Source organism: Lissotriton helveticus, chromosome 3_1 (assembly GCF_964261635.1).
Source record: "Lissotriton helveticus chromosome 3_1, aLisHel1.1, whole genome shotgun sequence".
NCBI lineage: Eukaryota > Metazoa > Chordata > Amphibia > Caudata > Salamandridae > Lissotriton > Lissotriton helveticus.
The window spans coordinates 942,654,953-942,672,676 of record NC_136061.1 but is presented as its reverse complement, the minus strand read 5'-3'; the positions used below and the strand labels follow the sequence as shown (position 1 = coordinate 942,672,676).

The 17,724-nt window shown below is 42.9% G+C and overlaps 1 protein-coding gene across 2 annotated transcripts in view; it reads left to right on the top strand.

Annotated features, from left to right (window-relative positions):
- LOC144823116 (melanoregulin-like) overlaps positions 1 to 17,724 on the top strand; it is a 280,535-nt gene that overhangs the window by 242,854 nt on the left and 19,957 nt on the right. For both annotated transcript variants that reach the window (XM_078681308.1, XM_078681309.1), the window contains exon 5: positions 2,250 to 2,413. In XM_078681308.1, the coding sequence (XP_078537434.1) occupies positions 2,250 to 2,413 (164 nt within the window). The remainder of the gene's footprint in view (positions 1 to 2,249; positions 2,414 to 17,724) is intronic.

Genomic DNA, 17,724 nt, shown 5'->3' with positions numbered 1-17,724 from the left:
TTCTCGGGATAGAAAGAGAATTGTGTTGTGTTTTAAAAAAGGAGGGAGAGCGTGTTCCAAAGGGATCGATTGGGGCGTAATTACCACTCGCATGGAGTGGAAGGTCCAGCCTCAGTCCGTGCCCTCAGTCGATATTTTATTCAAGAAAAGTGGACAAGGCTGTTCCTCGGGTAGACAAGAAAGGGAGTGAGATGCACTGGTCAAAGGAGAAAGTGGTGGTTAAAGGGTGTTAACCTCCCACTGGGTATCCATTGTGTTGGATATGTTTGCCTCACACACCCTTGCAGATGTCATGCTTCATCATAGGCGTTGCTCCTCGTCGGGTAGGCAGTGCAATTCCCAACGGGCTCACCTCAAAGAGAGAAACATGTCGACCGTCTTTTTACATCCTAGTCTAGTCTAGAACAAGGAAACATTATTTTCCAGATAGTCTAGTCTAGCTCCACCTTTTAATTGTAACGAGGGACCACCCGAATAAAGTAGTCTCAGGTACCCTATGCTACATTTTAACTCACAATAAAGTCTACAACCTCTCTGGCCCCATACCCACACTTCACCCATAGGCAGTTGGATTCAAAAGATCTCCTCCAAAGAGCCCCTCTTTGAGGTGAGCCCGTTGGGAATTGCACCGCCTACCCAACGAGGAGCAACGCCTATGATGAAGCATGACACCTGCAAGGGTGTGTGAGGCAAACATATCCAACACAATGGATACCCAGTGGGAGGTTAACACCCTTTAACCACCACTTTCTCCTTTGACCAGTGCATCTCACTCCCTTTCTTGTCTACCCGAGGAACAGCCTCGTCCACTTTTCTTGAATAAAAAAATAAAAAAGAGAATTGTAAAACCACTACTTTAAAACCACCTTAAAAGGAACTCGGGTTGTAATTTAACGTGCTTAATTGTACACGCTCATTCCTCTCAGCATTGTTTGTGTGGAATTTACTAACCCAGCTCAGATCCAGGATAGTGTATCAGTCTGAGACTGTGTGGTGGACGTTGTACCCTGTGATTGGCTTGCAAGGTTTTCCCAGGCAGTGTGTACTAATTTCTGGTGTGAAGCATGATCATTCCACATGTTCGCATGGCCATTCGTTTGGTCAATGTTCCTTTTGATGTCAATTTGACCCACTGTGATGTATTGTGTGCTTCTCCAAATGATTGTCTCACTTGGTGATGAATTATTGTGTGTGTGTACTGCTGTGGGTCCTTTCTTATATTATCTGTGCTCCTCGTAGGAGCATGAAATGTAGAAGTTGTATCCTTTGATGGGTGTGGTGGCATTTAGTCACGAAAGACGGAGTGGGAACAGTCACCTTGTTACTACTGTGTTCTTGTTAGTGATGAAACTCTGCTTGATCCCGGTTATTTGTTGCAGTGGTTCCCTAGTAATGGGACCTGGGGTTGATATGTTTTTGTCTACAGGCAACAGCTGTGCCTCTACCTAGGTGGACTGTCACTCAACTATAGAGTACAAATACTCCAATTCTTACTTGATGATGTGGTGTCTTTCTTCAGGCAGCGGTGTTACTGAGTCTCTTCTCCCAAGTAGTGGTGTCTTAAGAAGAAAACCAAATCATCCACATTTTGGGAATGGTTTATGCTCTTAAGTGGAGCTGTGTAGATTAGGATGTGTGCTATTGCACTTGCCATTAAGCAACGTGCACTTTTGTTAGAAATTCAAGGTGGTATGGCCGCTGTCTTTGTATGAAGTATTTTAGCTTTAAGCGCTTGGTTACCTACTAGGTATTTAATTTGCCCAATAGCCCCAGTAAATCTTAGTCCATCCATTGGAGTGCAAACCAATACATTTACTGTATATGAAGGGGTCTGAGGTGTGGTTTTGTAAATGGAGGTTTACTAATGCCCAAGTAGGCAGAGCAAACGTACGGGAGGCTGGATTGCGACCTTCATCTTTAATTCACCAAGTTCCCAGAACATCTTCAGTTAGATTGCAAATATTAATGTGCAGCAGAATGCATAAGGCTCGTAACAAAGCATTGACCTGTGTTGAACAGCCACTTTCCGCTTTGACACATGCAATGTCCTCCTTAATGTGAGAGCTGGGGCAATATTCATCTAGAAAATAACACAATCTTGGACTTGAAGGGACCCTTATTCCTGCCATATGTTTTCATCTTGACCCACATGAGTTTCCTCTGCAGACTCGATTCCTTGTAATAACCGGGTATTGTAATGCTGGTTTTCATGTTACAACAATGGCTGATCATGCTCCCTTGGTTTCCAGGTTTCCAGAAGGAAGCAGAGGCTTTACTATCGGTTACAAAACTGAGCACTGTCAGTGACTCTCAAAACATGAAGAAAGCCCGGGAGATGCTGCAAAGAGTCACTAGTGAGACCGACATCTTTCCTGCAGTTTGGGGCCTGCCCAACAGATACCTCTTTGTAATGGTGAGTTTTTTGCTTTTGTTTTAATAACCTAATTAATATTAACGTCCAGAGGGGATGTGTAAGAAAGTGGATTATTAGTTGGGGTGGACGGGAGTCTACCACAGTGAATAAGGCCACAAACTTGTTATGGTAAAATAGCTTCAATAATTGAAAACGGAGCTCAGCCTCCCTGGAAGCTATGCACACAGCAGCCAGGCTTAAGGAAAACACGTAAAGTATCAGAAACAACACTTAAAAAGTCAAAACCCAACACAATTAAAAATACCCAAATAATTTAAAAGAAAAATGTAATGAGTAAAATGAGAGGAAACAACAATCATTGGAAATGCAATAGGTCTCGCATTTGTTGAAGTTGGAGATATTGGCATTGTAAATGGCCATGTTTTTCACTTATGCAATAGGTCTTGTATTTGTTGGAGCTACTGGCATTGTATATATGGGCAATATTTTGTACTTGTGTTATGGAGTGTATGCATGTGTAGTGTTGAATTATGTAGATTAGATTGGTTTAGTTGTGTAATTATGTGCTTTTATTTCATTGGTGATGCTGCCTGCCTTGCATTTGTTTTCCCTGTGTTTCTTTCTTTTTCATACCATAGCTCCCTTATAAAGTCATGCACTTACCTTTTTTGTAATGTGCATTTGCAGGCCCTGTCAATGCCGGGTGGAAGAGTTATGGAGGCCGCACCGGTCGGCGTGTGTAACATGCACCCGTCACTTTCTCTTGTAACACACTGTTTTCTACCTCTAACATTTGTTTATTTTCGATACCTGTCGGCTCCTCGTAGGAATATGACCCAGTTGAACCAGGCTTTAAAAGTGGCCTTTGCTGTGTCTTTCCAATTGTTCAACACCGTCTTGACCGCCGCTGTGAGCAGGAGGTCAATCAGGTCCCTGTCGTTTTCGGATGTTATGGATGGGTCGGTGTATCCCAGTGCTAGATAGTGAAAGTCCAGTGATAGTGTGGCGTCTGTTACGTCATTGATTAGAGTATTTATTAGGTCCCAGAATTTCCTGATCTTGGTGCAGTGGAAGAGGAGGTGCGCCAGGTCCCCCTTCTGCTTATTGCAGTTCCAGCAGGAGTCGTTCTCTCTGATTCCCATGGTTGCTAGGCGTGCTGGGGTCCAGTAGGCCTTGTGTACTAGCCAGAATTTTGTCTGATCTAGAGTAGTTGTCACCTTTCTTCTCGATGTGGAAGACCATAGGTCTGCCCTTTCCTTCTCACTGAGCTCTCTCCCTGCCACTGCTTCCCAATGGGTTATAATTTTGTTATTTAGTTTAGAGGTTTTGGGGCTCAGGGCTCTGTATATGTGTGCTACTTGGTGTCCTATTATGCTCAGGCTGGCGGCGTATTGTATTATGGATGGGGTGAGCTTGTTTATGCCTGCTTTGGCCTCCTTTATTTTAAGGAAGTTATAGAGCTCTGCGCTGTCAAACTTGTATTGCTCTTTGAGTGTGTCAAAGGCTGTTTGATTTCCTTTGTTCTGTAGTTGGCCCACCGTTGTTATGCCGTGTCGGTACCATGTGTGCATGTCCAGTGTGTTGTTCCTGTACTTTATTCTAGGATTGTGCCAGAGGGACTCTAGCTGAGTTTGTCTGACGCTTGTGTCTAGTAGTTTATCTATTCTTAGTAGGGCCAGTCTTGTGTTCCTAAGGATTGCGTTTTGTTTGATTGCGGGGTGTTTCGTCGCCGTGAGTAGTGCTACGGGTTCCATTCCCCCCAGCAGACGCTGCTCTAGGGTGAGCCAGGCCGGGGTGTAGTCGCTCTTTGGGGATAGCCAGTACAAGCCTTGTTTTGCCATGCAGGCTGTTTGAAAGGTTCTGAAATTTGTTATGTTAAGACCTCCTAGTGTCTTGGGGAGTCTGAGTTTCTGAAGGCTGATTCTGGGTTTCTTTCCTCTCCATAGGAATGTGTTCAGTAATTTGTCCAATTTTTTGTGAAAATCAGATGTGTTAGTTAGTGGTAGCATGTTGAGCATGTAGTTAACCATAGGGGTGACCATCATCTTGATAGTCTCTACCCTCCCCCACCATGTTGTGAATTTGGGTGACCATCCCTCTAGCTTCTCCTTGATTTTGTTTAAAATTGCTTGTTCGTTCTGGTCTAGTGTGGATCGCAGGTCTCTTTCGAAAAGGAGGCCCAGGTATTTAATGGCTTTCCTCTGCCAGGTCCGACCAGAGGACCCCAGTGCTGTCTTGTTGGTGTGGATGTTCAGTGGTTTACACTCAGATTTCTCTCTGTTGAGTTTGTACCCAGACGCCTGGGCATACTGATCTATAGTGTCCCTTAGGGCTTTTATAGACCTTTCTGGGTCTTCTGTTACAATGAGGACGTCGTCCGCGTATGCTGCTAATTTGAATGATTCTCCCTCTACAGGTATACCCCTAATGTCTGGGTTTGATCGTATCATGGTGAGTAAGGGTTCTATTGCCAGTAGGAAGAGGGCCGGAGATAGCGGACAGCCCTGTCTCGTCCCCCGTTTTAGGTCTAGCAGCTCTGACGTGCCTCCATTAACTACTACTCGGGCTTTGGGTTCGTTGTATAGGGCCACTACCATCTTCCTGTAGTTGTGGCCTAAGCCGAATTTTTGCATACATTGGTCTAGGTATGGCCACGACACTCTGTCAAAAGCTTTTTCTGCATCAAGGGCGATCATGACCGCCGCGTTGTTGCTTTTGGTCGCGTGGTTGATTACGTGGCATAGTAATCTTGTATTGTCGTGGGACATCCTGTTCTTCAGGTATCCCACTTGTGCGCAGTGTATGAGGGAGGGTAGGTACGTGTTGAGTCTGGTAGCTAGGATCTTGGCATAGATTTTGCAATCTACATTAATGAGTGAAATTGGTCTGTAGTTCTTCGGGTGTTGTGTATCTTTGCCTTCCTTCGGGATCACTATAATGTTGGCTTCAGCCATCGATTGCGTCATGCGACCCTTGTGTACACAGCTTGTGAACACTGACGTCATCGTTGGTTGAAGTGTGGTAATGTAGTGTTTGTAGAACTTGGCTGTGAACCCGTCTGGCCCTGGTGCTTTTTTATCTTTCAGACTTTTGACAGCTCTCTCTATCTCTTCGCTTGTTATTTCTGAGTCTAGTCTTTCCCTCTGCTCTTTTGTCAATTCTGGTGTTGTGATGTGTTTCAGGAGTTCTTTCCCCCCATTTGCACTTAACGTCTCGTCTTTTTTGTAAAGCTGCGCGTAAAAGTCTCTGAAGGTGTCGAGTATTCCTTTGTTCGTCGTGTGTGATTTGTTCGTGCTATCCCTGACGGCTGCTATTGTGTGTTGTCTCTGTTTGCCTTTGAGGTACGATGCAGGTGCTTTACCTGCTCTATTGGCCGAGCATAAGTTTATTGCTTTGTATTTATTAATCCAGGTCCCTGCCCTTTCGCTAAGGATCTTGTTCAATTCGTATTTTTTTCTTTGTTAGGGTCGTGAGGGTGTTCCTGTCCTCTAGGTTGGCTATGTGTCCTGATTCTAGTTTTTTGATTTCGCTCTCTAGGTCAGTTATCTTTTAGCTTCTCTCTCTGTTCTGTCTTCCCTTGATACTGATTATGGTTCCTCGTACCGTGGCTTTCAGTGCGTCCCATAGCATCTCTCTTTCTATGTCTGGGCTGTCGTTATTTTTGAGGTAGTCTTTTATTGCTAGTTCTATTTCAGCACCGCTGTTTGTGTTTTTGAGAAGGTCATCATTGAACCTCCATCTTCGTGTCGGGCGTTCGTTGTGTTTGCCCGTTAGTGTTAGGCAGATGTGAGAGTGGTCTGAGATCGTTCTTGGGCCAATCTCTGTGTGTTCTTTGAGGTGTGTGTGTGTGTGTGTCCGATATGAGTATAAAGTCAATCCTGCTGTAGGAGTTGTGTGGGTTTGAGTAGAAGGTATACTCTCTTCCATCTGGGTTTTGTAGTCTCCATGGGTCTGCTAGCCTTACTTTTGTGCAGAGGTTCCGTAGCGGGTTGCCCCTCTGTGTAGTCTGGCTCTGTCTTTGTGGGTGCCTGTCTATGGCTGGGTCCAGTACTTAGTTCATGTCTCCAGCTACTATTTGGAGCTCTCCTAAAGGTAGTGCCTCCAGTTCCTTGCCTATCTGTTCCCAGAATGTCTTATCCTCGGTGTTGGGGCCGTAAATGTTTGCCACATGTATAGGTTCCTCCCCCCTGAGCAGGCTGGCGATTAGTAATCTGCCCTCTGTGTCTTTCTTTGATTTGTCAGGTGTGAGTTTTGACTTTTTACTGAGTATTGTGATGACCCCGTTCTTTTTGCTCTTTGCTGGTGATCCTATTACGTGACCTATCCAGCTGGCCTTTAGGCGGTCTATGTCTTCTTCCCCTAGCCTTGTCTCCTGCAGGACATAGATATCACTTTTTAACTTGGACAGGTGTTCTAGGACTTTCCTCCTTTTAACTGGGTGGTTGAGACCTTTAACGTTCATTGACACTACCCTGTTGTCTGTCTTGAGATTGTGGTGTGTGTTGTGTGTCATTTTCCGTTCTTACCGAGCTGGCTGTCTGTTAGGTTCCTTTTCCTACTTGTCTTAGTTCTGTGTTTTGGTTCCCTGTATGCTCTCTCTAGGAGTAGAAAAAAGGTGTAGAAAGATAGGAAAAGAGAAGAGAATAGTATCAACCCATGTGTGTGTTCCCCGCACCCCCCTCCCCCCCCTTACTTGCATAGTGGGTGTGCGACAACAAAGTTCCTTTGCTCCGCGTCCACCTGAGGTAGGTTGGTTGCTGATTCCGTATTCCTTCATTGATCATCGATTGTCCGTTCCCACCTTTCTAAGTTCTGTGCACGCTCTTTTAGTTGGCGTTCCTTCCTGCTAAGAGGTTGTCTTTTGTTGTTGTCGCCTGGCCCTTTCGAGTTTCTTCGCTCGAGCTATGAGGTAGATGTCGGTTTAGTGTTGTTTGACTTGGTCTCCTAGGTTTTAGGCTGGGAGTCTTGAGGTGGATCAAAGTTCTTGGTTTTGAGGTAGATTCTTAGGGTCTGTTTCCTTCTATAAGGGTTCAGTCCGATTTTCCTTCATCGCTTGGTGAGGCACTTCTTTTTGGGGCGCTTTGGCCTTGGCCTTTCACGTCCATCTCCTCGGTCGGTGGTCCTCTCATGTAGCGTCTGTGTTCCTCTGGGTCCTCGAAGACAATTGATCTCCAGTTGTCCGTGACTTTAAAACGGGCAGGTCCAGTGAAAGAGTAGTTGAGGTTCCTTTTCCGCAGTGCTTCTCTCATGGCTAGGAAGCCTTTCCTGGCTTCTACCGTGGCTTTCGAGTAGTCTTGTGTGAGCACAATCTTGCAGCTCGCCAATGTAAGGTTTTGGTTTTTTCTGGCAAAGGCGAAGATCGCGTCAGTGTGATCTGCTCTTAGTGGGGAGCAGATTATTGCTCTTGGAGGCTTCCCCGTGGCTGTTTTCCCCGCCGGTACTGTAGTGTAGCTCCTATTTTCCCAATAGGCTCTGCGCATTGGAATAGTACCTACAGCAGTAAAGGCCTAGACCAGACGTTAACTAGGTCTACTACTGTCGATACTAGACTTAATTTTTGGGTTTGCCAGCTAAGCTCAGAGTTCGCTAGAAACTTTCTCGAATGTTCAAGGAAGGAATTAACTCCCCTGATTAGACAAGAAGGGATTTAGTTTCTGACAACCATAGAACATGACAACTTTGCTCTCCCCTAATCAAGAGTCAATCTCATGAGTCGTGTGAGCACAAGGCAATTATTTTACTCAGTCAGTACGTGCATTCTTAGTCTCATCAGAATGTAGAGAAAAGGAAGAGACGGGCGTGTTCAATAAAAGATGTTATTTATTGATCAGTCTCTTTTCTCGTACAAGAGAAATGGATCGATATTATTGCAATACTTATAGTTAAGTAAAGTGCATACATTAGAAGCAATAGTATAAAATAATACTGTAAAAACATTGATATGGTTTCTGAGCCATATGATGTTTAAAATGATTAAAATATATTTACATACACATATACATTTGACTAAACGTACTCAACTGGTGTTTCTAAATACGCCTACCCCGTGTACCTGGCCTAAGTCTAATGCGTGGGCGGGAATAGAAAGTTACAGTTTAAGTTAAGTTTGTTTTTGCCAAGTGAATAACTAAAGAATTCTCTAGGAGGGGTTATTCAGTTCTGTACCTGGAATTTAGGATGAATGAGGAATGGTATCTCTTTCTCTGCTCTCGATATTCCAGGCTGCCTGCGAGGGCTGCCCAGAAGCGCCGGTGCTGGGTCTCTCGGCTTGAGATAGCAGCGCGTCTCTCAGCGCGTCAGGAAGGCGGGGCTGCTGCCTGCGGGGTCTGCTTCTGCTCTCGGCTTCGGCAAGTATGGCTGCTCCGTCTTGTCACCACGCGTGTGTTTGCATAGGGCAAGGTCGGCAATATTTATACCTTAAAGGTGCCGAGATTGACGTAAGGATGGACATAGGTACGTCAATAAAGATGTCATACGACTTGCTCGTTAGCACATTCTTTTGCAAAAGTTCTCTGTGAAATCAAAACAATGGCCGCACGGATTTTCCAGGTTGTCATAGGTTTGATTTGTTATGAGAACGTCGTATGCCTTATCAGGGGCTGGAGGAATGTCGCTTGTCTAATTAGATCTCAAGCGTTATGACCTAATCAGATAACACGTTCCTGTGCCGTAGTGTGACTGCGTCAGATAACGGTATCTGCATCATGGGGGATTTCTTGCCTCATGGGCTGACTGTTAGTTAACTAGCTAGGTAGTTTAACCAGAATAGGGTCAGGAATAGGGGGATCGATTCAGGACCTATAGAAATACACGACACCCACTCCACGCTAACTATGGTCATATCTACTAATCTATGCATAGTATAACATAGTACAACATACTATAGAGTATAGTGTATACCTTACCACCCCAAAATACATAAATGCATTTCGAAATTTTCAAATATACTGAAAAATTGCAGTCATATATATTGTATGCACTTAAGCTATGAATTAAATGCAAAAGTAAACACGCATTGTAATGCATTATTGCTTTTTGGTATATGAGAAATACACATGAAATGGCTCTTAATATAGCTATACAGAAAGGAAGGTCGAGACCATTTCATCACATAATAAAATATTTGTGAACATACCAGCGGGCAGCTAAAGTCTATATAAAGTATCTAAAATAGAAATCTTAGTTCTCTAGGAATAGTTTCTTACTTTAAGCAGAAGATCAGTGTCCCGGGGAAAAAATATATAGAAAAATATTTTAAGGGCTTGCTGAAAAAAGTTGCTGTCCGTGAACTGGATTGTAATTGTTCATGTGACTTTATTTTTAAAGGTTGAAGGCCGAATTCAGGGAACGCCGTGTGCGAGTTTACTCAAAAGTCTCTATTTCTGTTCCGGAGAGAACATCATATCATTCAGGCTTTCGAAAAAACTGTCAACAGCTTCATGGGAAAGTTCCACTAAGTCGGAAATAGGTGTAACCATGCATTCGTGTGCATGATTGTCTCCATTGACATTCTGATTTGCCTTGCTGACAGAAGGTCGTACCTGTTCGATGCTGCTTTCATCTTGAACTTCACTACTCTTCAATCGCAGTGGTGAAGATTCCAGGAATGCCGTCATCAGAATTGGCAGCCTTTGAGGGCAGCACAAAGCGTGAACCTTGGTAGGAACCAACAGTGTATCTGCATCCACCGGCGCATCCGATTGTAGCGTCAGACAGGTGTCTAACACGCATTCTTCTCCGCATAGCAGACACCTTAGTACAGGTAAAACACACCTTTGCCACATTGGTCGAAATGATAGAAACCAAGTCATGTTTAGGTCTCTAAGCCGGGAGAGTCCCAGGATTTTTGATATCCGGTCCCGGTATCCAATGGCTAGGATCGTATCTTCCATTGTCGCGAGAGTTTGATCTGTGACATGGGTTGCCATAACGAAAAATAAGGACTAGGAATAGGATTCCTGCAATTAGTCCCAGGATCAGTGGAAGTCCGCCAAAAATCGAATGGACGAAATCTGGAAAAATACCCAGTATGGCTTTGAATGGTGTTAATGCCATCGAAAATACTGTCTTAAATACCTTTGAGACCCCAGTGGTATCAGAAATATTTAAGATTTCGCTCAGGATTTCCGCGAAATGTACGGGGGAATTAGTTGATAATAATGTATGTATGTATCTCTGCAGTCGTCCTTGCGACTTGTAGATCATACGTTTCTTTAGATGACGTGAGCCTTGTAGGCGTCTGAAGAAGCACTGTTTTCATTCTGCTTAAAGTGTCTATTCGAATAGAAGTAATTTTCAAACCGGGCCATGCCCTTGCCTCCCTGTCTGGTAAGGAGCTGGGGAACAAAGAACGTCCACAGCACTTGACCTTCGCCGTCGTGGTGACGAGATAAGGAGTCCCGGGCATAAGACTACAACATCTGCGGTCTACAATAAGAATGTAACTCCCATTATAGAGTCTTTGAAAGAATGGTTCTATTTCAGTTGCAGGTGCGCCTTGCTGGTGACATGAAAGGTTGTATGAATTCCCTTCACAGGCTCCGTGCAAACTAATACCGTTACACAGAAGCATGCCGCTTAGTGACATAGCACAATTGTTGCCACTAAGAAACACTTTCTGTCCTTTGTTACTGACACATGCATGTGAATAGGGCAGGTTCCAAGTTGTTTTAAGGTACCCCTTTCCCAATTTCTCGTACATGCCAGCCTGTATATATTTTTGGCAGTATTGAAACCTGAAGGTTGAGATTGGAATATTTATGATTCCGTGGATTATCCATTCACTGACAGGTCGTTCTGACATTGTCATTGGTAATCTTTCTAGTTTTTCAATGCTCAAGATTGTATAATCAGCACCCTTCTGCGCCATACCGATTTGTCTATCAGTAAGGTTAAAGATTTGGAATAGTGACGTTGTGTTGATTAAACGCCAAGGCACATAGCCTGAACGCAGATTTTGTAACGTCCAGCCAAGCTGTACAATAGAGCGCAATTGTGACTGACCATGTTGTAATAACAGTAAGTCTTGCGATAATATATCGATTGCTGAAGACACAATGCTGTCCAATGAAAATATTCTGGAGGACAGAGTCATTAACCCATTGTCCACTACAGAAAGTGATTTTTCCAAATTAATACGATCAATTTCACGTATTCTCTCTGCTGTTTCAATTTGAGTAACCTTCCAGGCCTCATTGTATGCTGCATATACAGAGGCTGCTATGAAACGCTTTTGACGCTGTTTGCGTGGTCCCAGTATGAAATCACGCAAGTCAGCACCATCAGTAAGTAAAGTTAGGTGTTGCTTAATTTCAGGCAGTGTGGAAGTTTGTAGCCATTGAAGGCATAATTTGCCCACACTGTAGGTTGTTATTATCCCTGGGTGATGTCTTTGAGGATATCTAGGGTCTGGCCTGGTCATTTTGAAACCCTGTGTTTTATTCAGGAATCTATCTTGACAGTTACTTGTATCTGTGGGCCAGATCAACCATTGTTTCCAATCAGGATGTGTTCTGTTTTGGTTAAGTATATGGCTTATGTCTATTTCTTCATCTGTATCAGAGTTATTGCTAAACATTGTTGGCTTTGGAATAGACAGGTTATTTAAATCTTTGATTTTGGCTAAGCCAAGACAGGTGGTTTGTTGAACAGTGTCATTTAAAAATATCATTTGTTCTGGGATCATGCAGGCTCTAAACAAAGCTTCTATACCCTGTACTTGCCATTCTTTTGTACCCCAAACACTTTTCAAATCAACATTTTTGTCCCAATAATCAAATCCAAATGTATTCATTTTTTCAAAGAATGAATCTGAATATATCAATTTTGTGTTGGTTATCATTGTTTTCATCCCTGTCTTGTTTGACAATTTGTAATAAAATGTTTCAGCATTAGTTATGTTAAAACCTGAAAAATATGAATATTTGTCATAAACGGTTCTAGAGCTCCCTTTTGGAGGTGTAGCACAATGTTCCCATTGATTATAATTTAAAACATTTCTAGGTTGTGCAGATTTATGCAAGAAATGGTTACCATAATGGTTATAGCAATACATACTATCATAATTTGTAGAACCTTGCAAATAATCATGTTTTGTAAATTTAGCAGACATTACTAAGTCAGACATCATATTGTTTATACTTTCAAAGTCCCAATCATCAGCAAATGAGTTTGGTTTTGCAAAGTCACTCAAGGAGATCTTGATTTGGTGTGGATATTTCAGGATCTCGACCGGACCATAAATTTCATAGTCAGTGTTGTCCCAGGCTACCCCACCAGGTATTGGAATTGCTGTGAAGTTGGCTGAAGAAAGTTCTGAAGAAAGTTCTCGTTTCTCGACGTGTGAAGATGTGTGTGGTTTGAGGACCAAGTTGATGTTCTGACTTGCTGTGTCCATTTTAGCATATTTTCCCTCAATGAAGCGTCCCAAGGTAAATACCATGATGAGCCAAAGTATGAGGATAAATGCATCAAAACCCACCCAAAATTCAATCCATGGAGTAACCAGATATGTTTCTTTCAGTTGTTTCAAAAGTTCCTTAGCTTTGTCTTTAAAGGATTTTGATGATGGCTGTGTCTTTTGTTCGCTGAAACCTTCAGAGGAATCATCGAAGTTGATGAAGTAACCAGATGCAGTTCTGTCAATTGTTCCAATTGGTTCAGTATTTTTGTTTCTTGCATTTTCACTTGGAACTTCATTGTAGATTGGTGTGTCTCTGCTAAATGTCTTTATTTGGGTTTTCAGAGGTCTGAGTTCTATTGCATTGTTGCATAGTCCTTGTTGTTCTTCTTTAGGCGTTTCGAATGTGATGAGCCTCTTTGTTAGGACCTCTGTACTGGTAGCAAACCTTGGTGTTCTGCTACTTATTGGGAGTCCACTTGGCCTGCTGTTTGTTATCGGCCACATGTTGTGGTTTTACCAGGTCGATGGATACAACTCGGTTCTCCTTTTTTCCAGCAAGTGGCGGTAGTACAACTGATCTTGTCCCGTTGACAGACAAGACAGGAACTGCTTTTCTGTAAGAAGGCCCAAATTCCTTCTTTACCGCGATCTTCTCCCTGACTAGATCCCCGACTTTTGGAATCCAGACAGGTCTTGCTGGGACAGGTGGTGATTCTTCAGTGGTTGTTGGCTGTTGTTTCAACTGTATGTTGCTCAGGTCTTTTCTTGTTTTGTTTAAGTCCTGCAAAATAGCCAAACGGTCTTTGACATCAAAGGTTTTTTCTATTACCACTGAAGTCTGACTATCAAGGTCAGAGATCAACATCCTAGTTCCGAATAATAATTCGTACGGACTGAATCCCTTCAGAGAATTTCTTGGCAAGTTATTTAGACTACGTTGGACACTTATTAGATGTTTGACCCACCCAGCTCCCGAACCTAATGTCCTTTCCATTATAGATTGCTTTCTGCCTTGGTTTTTTTCTTTACACCATCCCATACCCTCAGGAAGGAAGTGAGAAGATTCCCGCTGGGCTGTGCTCATTTGGCCATTCTTTCCCCCCCAGGCTGGATTGCCTGAGTGAAAAAAAATGGTCGAACGTAGCATGCTCTTAGCGTATATGCCATTTAGACTCGCAAATCTTGTATAACAGTCCGGACGTCAGCCGAGTGCTGTGGATCTACATTATAAGTGGAACTTAGCCTGTGTATGTTAATCGCAAGCCATTCTTTTTGTTGGTAATATTATCTGCCTTGATACGACGAGTTATTAAACTGCTTCTCTCCCCACTGCGATCTCTGTTGCAGTTTGGGCAGTTTTTTACAAACATGGTGTAGTGCAGGCTCATGCCTGGCCACCAGTACCGTGATTGTAATTCTTCCAGAGAATCTTTTAATTTAAGGTGTCTGAGACCCTCGCCCATGTGTGCGTCTGCGATTAACAAGTGTCTCCTGTCCATGTTTGGAATCACTCTATCCCCCACTCCAGGGATTCGAGCAAAAGGGACGGAGTTTGCATCGATTATGTATGTATAATTGAGTGGATAGTTGATCGGTAACGCTGAGCAGTCGCCTTTTAATGACGTTTTCACCGCCAGCAATGTTTCACCGTATAATTGAGTGGATAGTTGATCGGTAACGCTGAGCAGTCGCCTTTTAATGACGTTTTCACCGCCAGCAATGTTTCACCGTCAATGTATTTTAATGTACGCTTTTTTCGATCTACGGGAGCCGGTTTACTGGCTGCCGCTGCGGCTGTTTCAGCCAATGAATTCCCTACAACGTGAACGCCATCACGTTGATGACTCAGTGAGTGTGTCACGTGAGTCTTTGGTAGTTCTTTTTTCAAAAGAGCTACTTGTTCCCAGAGCAGTCTCTGTTTTATTGGTGCATCTGTGTCATCTTTGTAACCGTTCTGAATCCATGTCTGCAAATCCTTGTTATATGCTTTGACGCAGAAATATGAATCTGACACTATAAGTGTCGGGAATTCGCGATCCGCATTATCTAGCGCCATTTTCAAAGCTATTATTTCAGTTTGTAGTTCTGAATTAGTTTCTACTGAGTGTGATTTTGTTAATAGAGGTCTTAGTTTACCTCCGCGCCACACTTCTTTTGTGATCTCACATGTGGGATTGTATGCATGTTCTCCCCAAACGGAGGGTTGAGCATGTCCGTCTGTATAGATTACACAGGCGTAATGTCGTAGAGGCAGAATGTCGATTGGCAGAGGATACGTCTTTTCATATTTTAGATTTTTTAATTCTTCTAGTTCTGGATCAAAGTAGTAGTATACTTTGTCCGTTGTGATTGAATTCACCCATTGTATCCATTCTGGATCCAATGTTGTTGATGGTAAATTACACGGTGTTGTTAATGCCTCAAAGGCTGATTCAGCTGTTCTGACTGTGATATGTCTACCGTCAGCTATGTCTTTTTCTCTAGCTATTGCGGTTTGAACTGCTTGAACAATTTTTCCTTTGTTGCTGAATCTCTGTTCAGCTTTTGTGTACAAGTGTGATTTGAATGCAATTGGTACCTTTTCTCCCTCATTAGAGGTCAGGTATGTGAATCCGCATCTCCCTGGGATGACTCGGATCACAAGGTTGCGTGTATTATCACGGGTTTCTAATTTTGTCTTAATTAGCATGTCTGTTTGTAAGGATCTCAAAATTTCTGTGTGTGTTTGAGTCCAACTGGATCTTTTAAAGTCTGGTTTAATTAGATCGTAAAGGGGTTTTACCCTTTCTGCGTAATTTGCAATGTATGTTCTTCCGAAATTTAGGAAGCCTAAAATTGACTGTAGGTTTTTTAGTGTTTTAGGAGCTTGGATAACGGCACATTTCTCTAGGAAATTGTCTGCCAGGCTTTTACCTTCACTTGATAGCTCATATCCTAAGAATAGGACCGTCAGATGGGCAATTCTGGACTTTTTGAAGTTGAATTTGTAACCCTCTGCAGCGAAACCAAGTATTATGGTGTTCACTCTTTTCAAGTGAGTCTCCAAGTCATCATCTGTTAAGTAAATGTCATCGACATAAGATAATGCTTCATCATCATATAGTTGTAGTAATTCTGTTACTCTCGCTGAGAATACCCCCGGGCTGTTCTTGTACCCCTGGGCTAACCGACAGAATTGTTTTTGAGTGCCATTTACTGAGAAAGCTGTTAAATATCTGCTCTCTGGTGCTATGTTTTGACAAAAGAATCCATTGGAGATGTCCAAGGTTGTTTTGTATTTTTTGCGCACTATGTTATTCATTAGTGCAGCACTGTGTGAGTTTTGCACTGCAAAAGTTTTGCAACATGTGTTAAGGTGTCGGTAATCCAAAACTAGGCGATATGAATTGTCTGGTTTGGAGACCGGAAACAAAGGATTGTTCATTTGTGAGGTGCAAGTTTCAATCACCCCCTGGTATTCTAGCTGATCTAGTATTTCATTTACTTGTTTTTTAGCTTCTTGCTTAATTGGGTACTGCCTTTGTGCAGTTGGTTGTGATTTTAACTGGATTTTGTGAGGAGGAGAATCCTCATCCCATCCTACATGATTTTTATATAAAGCAGGTGCTAAGGCCACTGCCCACTTTCTAGCAAGTGTATATTTTTTATGAATCGGCATTTGATTCGAGAAGGCAGGCATAATTACTTCTTCGCCATGAGGGCACTCCCTGACAAACTCTGGTGGCCAGTCTTTTTCAGCTAGAAGGATGTCATAACCCTTGGAGAGGTTATCCCAAAATAGTCCCCTTATTTTCCTAGTCTTATCTCCCTCTATACGTAATGTTATCTCGTATATTTTGTGGGGCTTGCTAACTCTGGTATCTGCAGTTTCCACTTGAAGGTATTCATTCGTGTCCACTGTCTCCAGATGATTCATAAGGACTTTGCGAGCTATGCTCACCTCTGCTGCGCTGTCTAGCATTGTCTGAGCCCACTCTCCGTTTTTCAGTTGTGTCCTCAGTATTCTCGGCATTGTTAACTACCTTGATACTGGCTACCTTCTTTTTTGGAAATTGTGATTTCTTTTTCAGTTGAGCAGGTTCCTTGTCTTTGGACTTGGCGTGCTCTTCTGATCGTCCTCTTCTTTCCGATTTCTGCAAGGAATTCTGGAAAGATTGAGAGGGACGTGTATCAATGTCTTGATATCTATCAGGTTTTTTAATATTATCCCTATTTATAAGGTTATATCTATTCCCAGAGGGTTCACTCTGGGGTGACCTTTGTCTCGGGTTTGGAGATTTCTCTCTTCGCCTAGGAGACCTTCCTCTGGACTGGAATTTCTTTTCTTTAGGATTGGATTGTTTGTTCCCATCCCAGTTCTTTTTTGGTGAATTATTATTATTATTAAAAAACATTTTTTCTGGACTTGTAGTCAGTTGCGGTTTTACTGGTATTCCACCTAGACTATCTCTGCCTAGTTCTTCATAGGATTTTTCTATGATTCTGGCAATTTCAGCTGGTTGGTCTGCTGTATCTGTCTCTTTTAACCTCTGGCGGATCGCCACGTTTGCTGCTTCACCTTTTATGTTGGCTAATAATATAGCCGAGACCTGCTTGAAGTCTTTCAGTAATTTCATACCAAGAGTTAAAGCAGGTTCTGGACCGTATTCATCTTGAATTTGTTTTAGCACATCTGGTATCACCGAAATGGATGGAACACCGTGCGTTTTTGTATAGATGGAAGCAAAGACTGTACCCCAAGTGTCACAGTCCTCAATGTGTGGTGCGATTCCCATTGGGAGACATATAGTCAGAATCCTGTGTTTTTCTATTGGGGTGGTGTCAGGAAACACCGCCTCTATTTGGGTAATTTTCTGTGCCAACCAGAATGGTATTTGTTCCCGTTTAGCTGGAACTTTACCTAGGCAGGATTGGATGTTCTGTGGTGTAATTTTATTTGTGTTCCCCT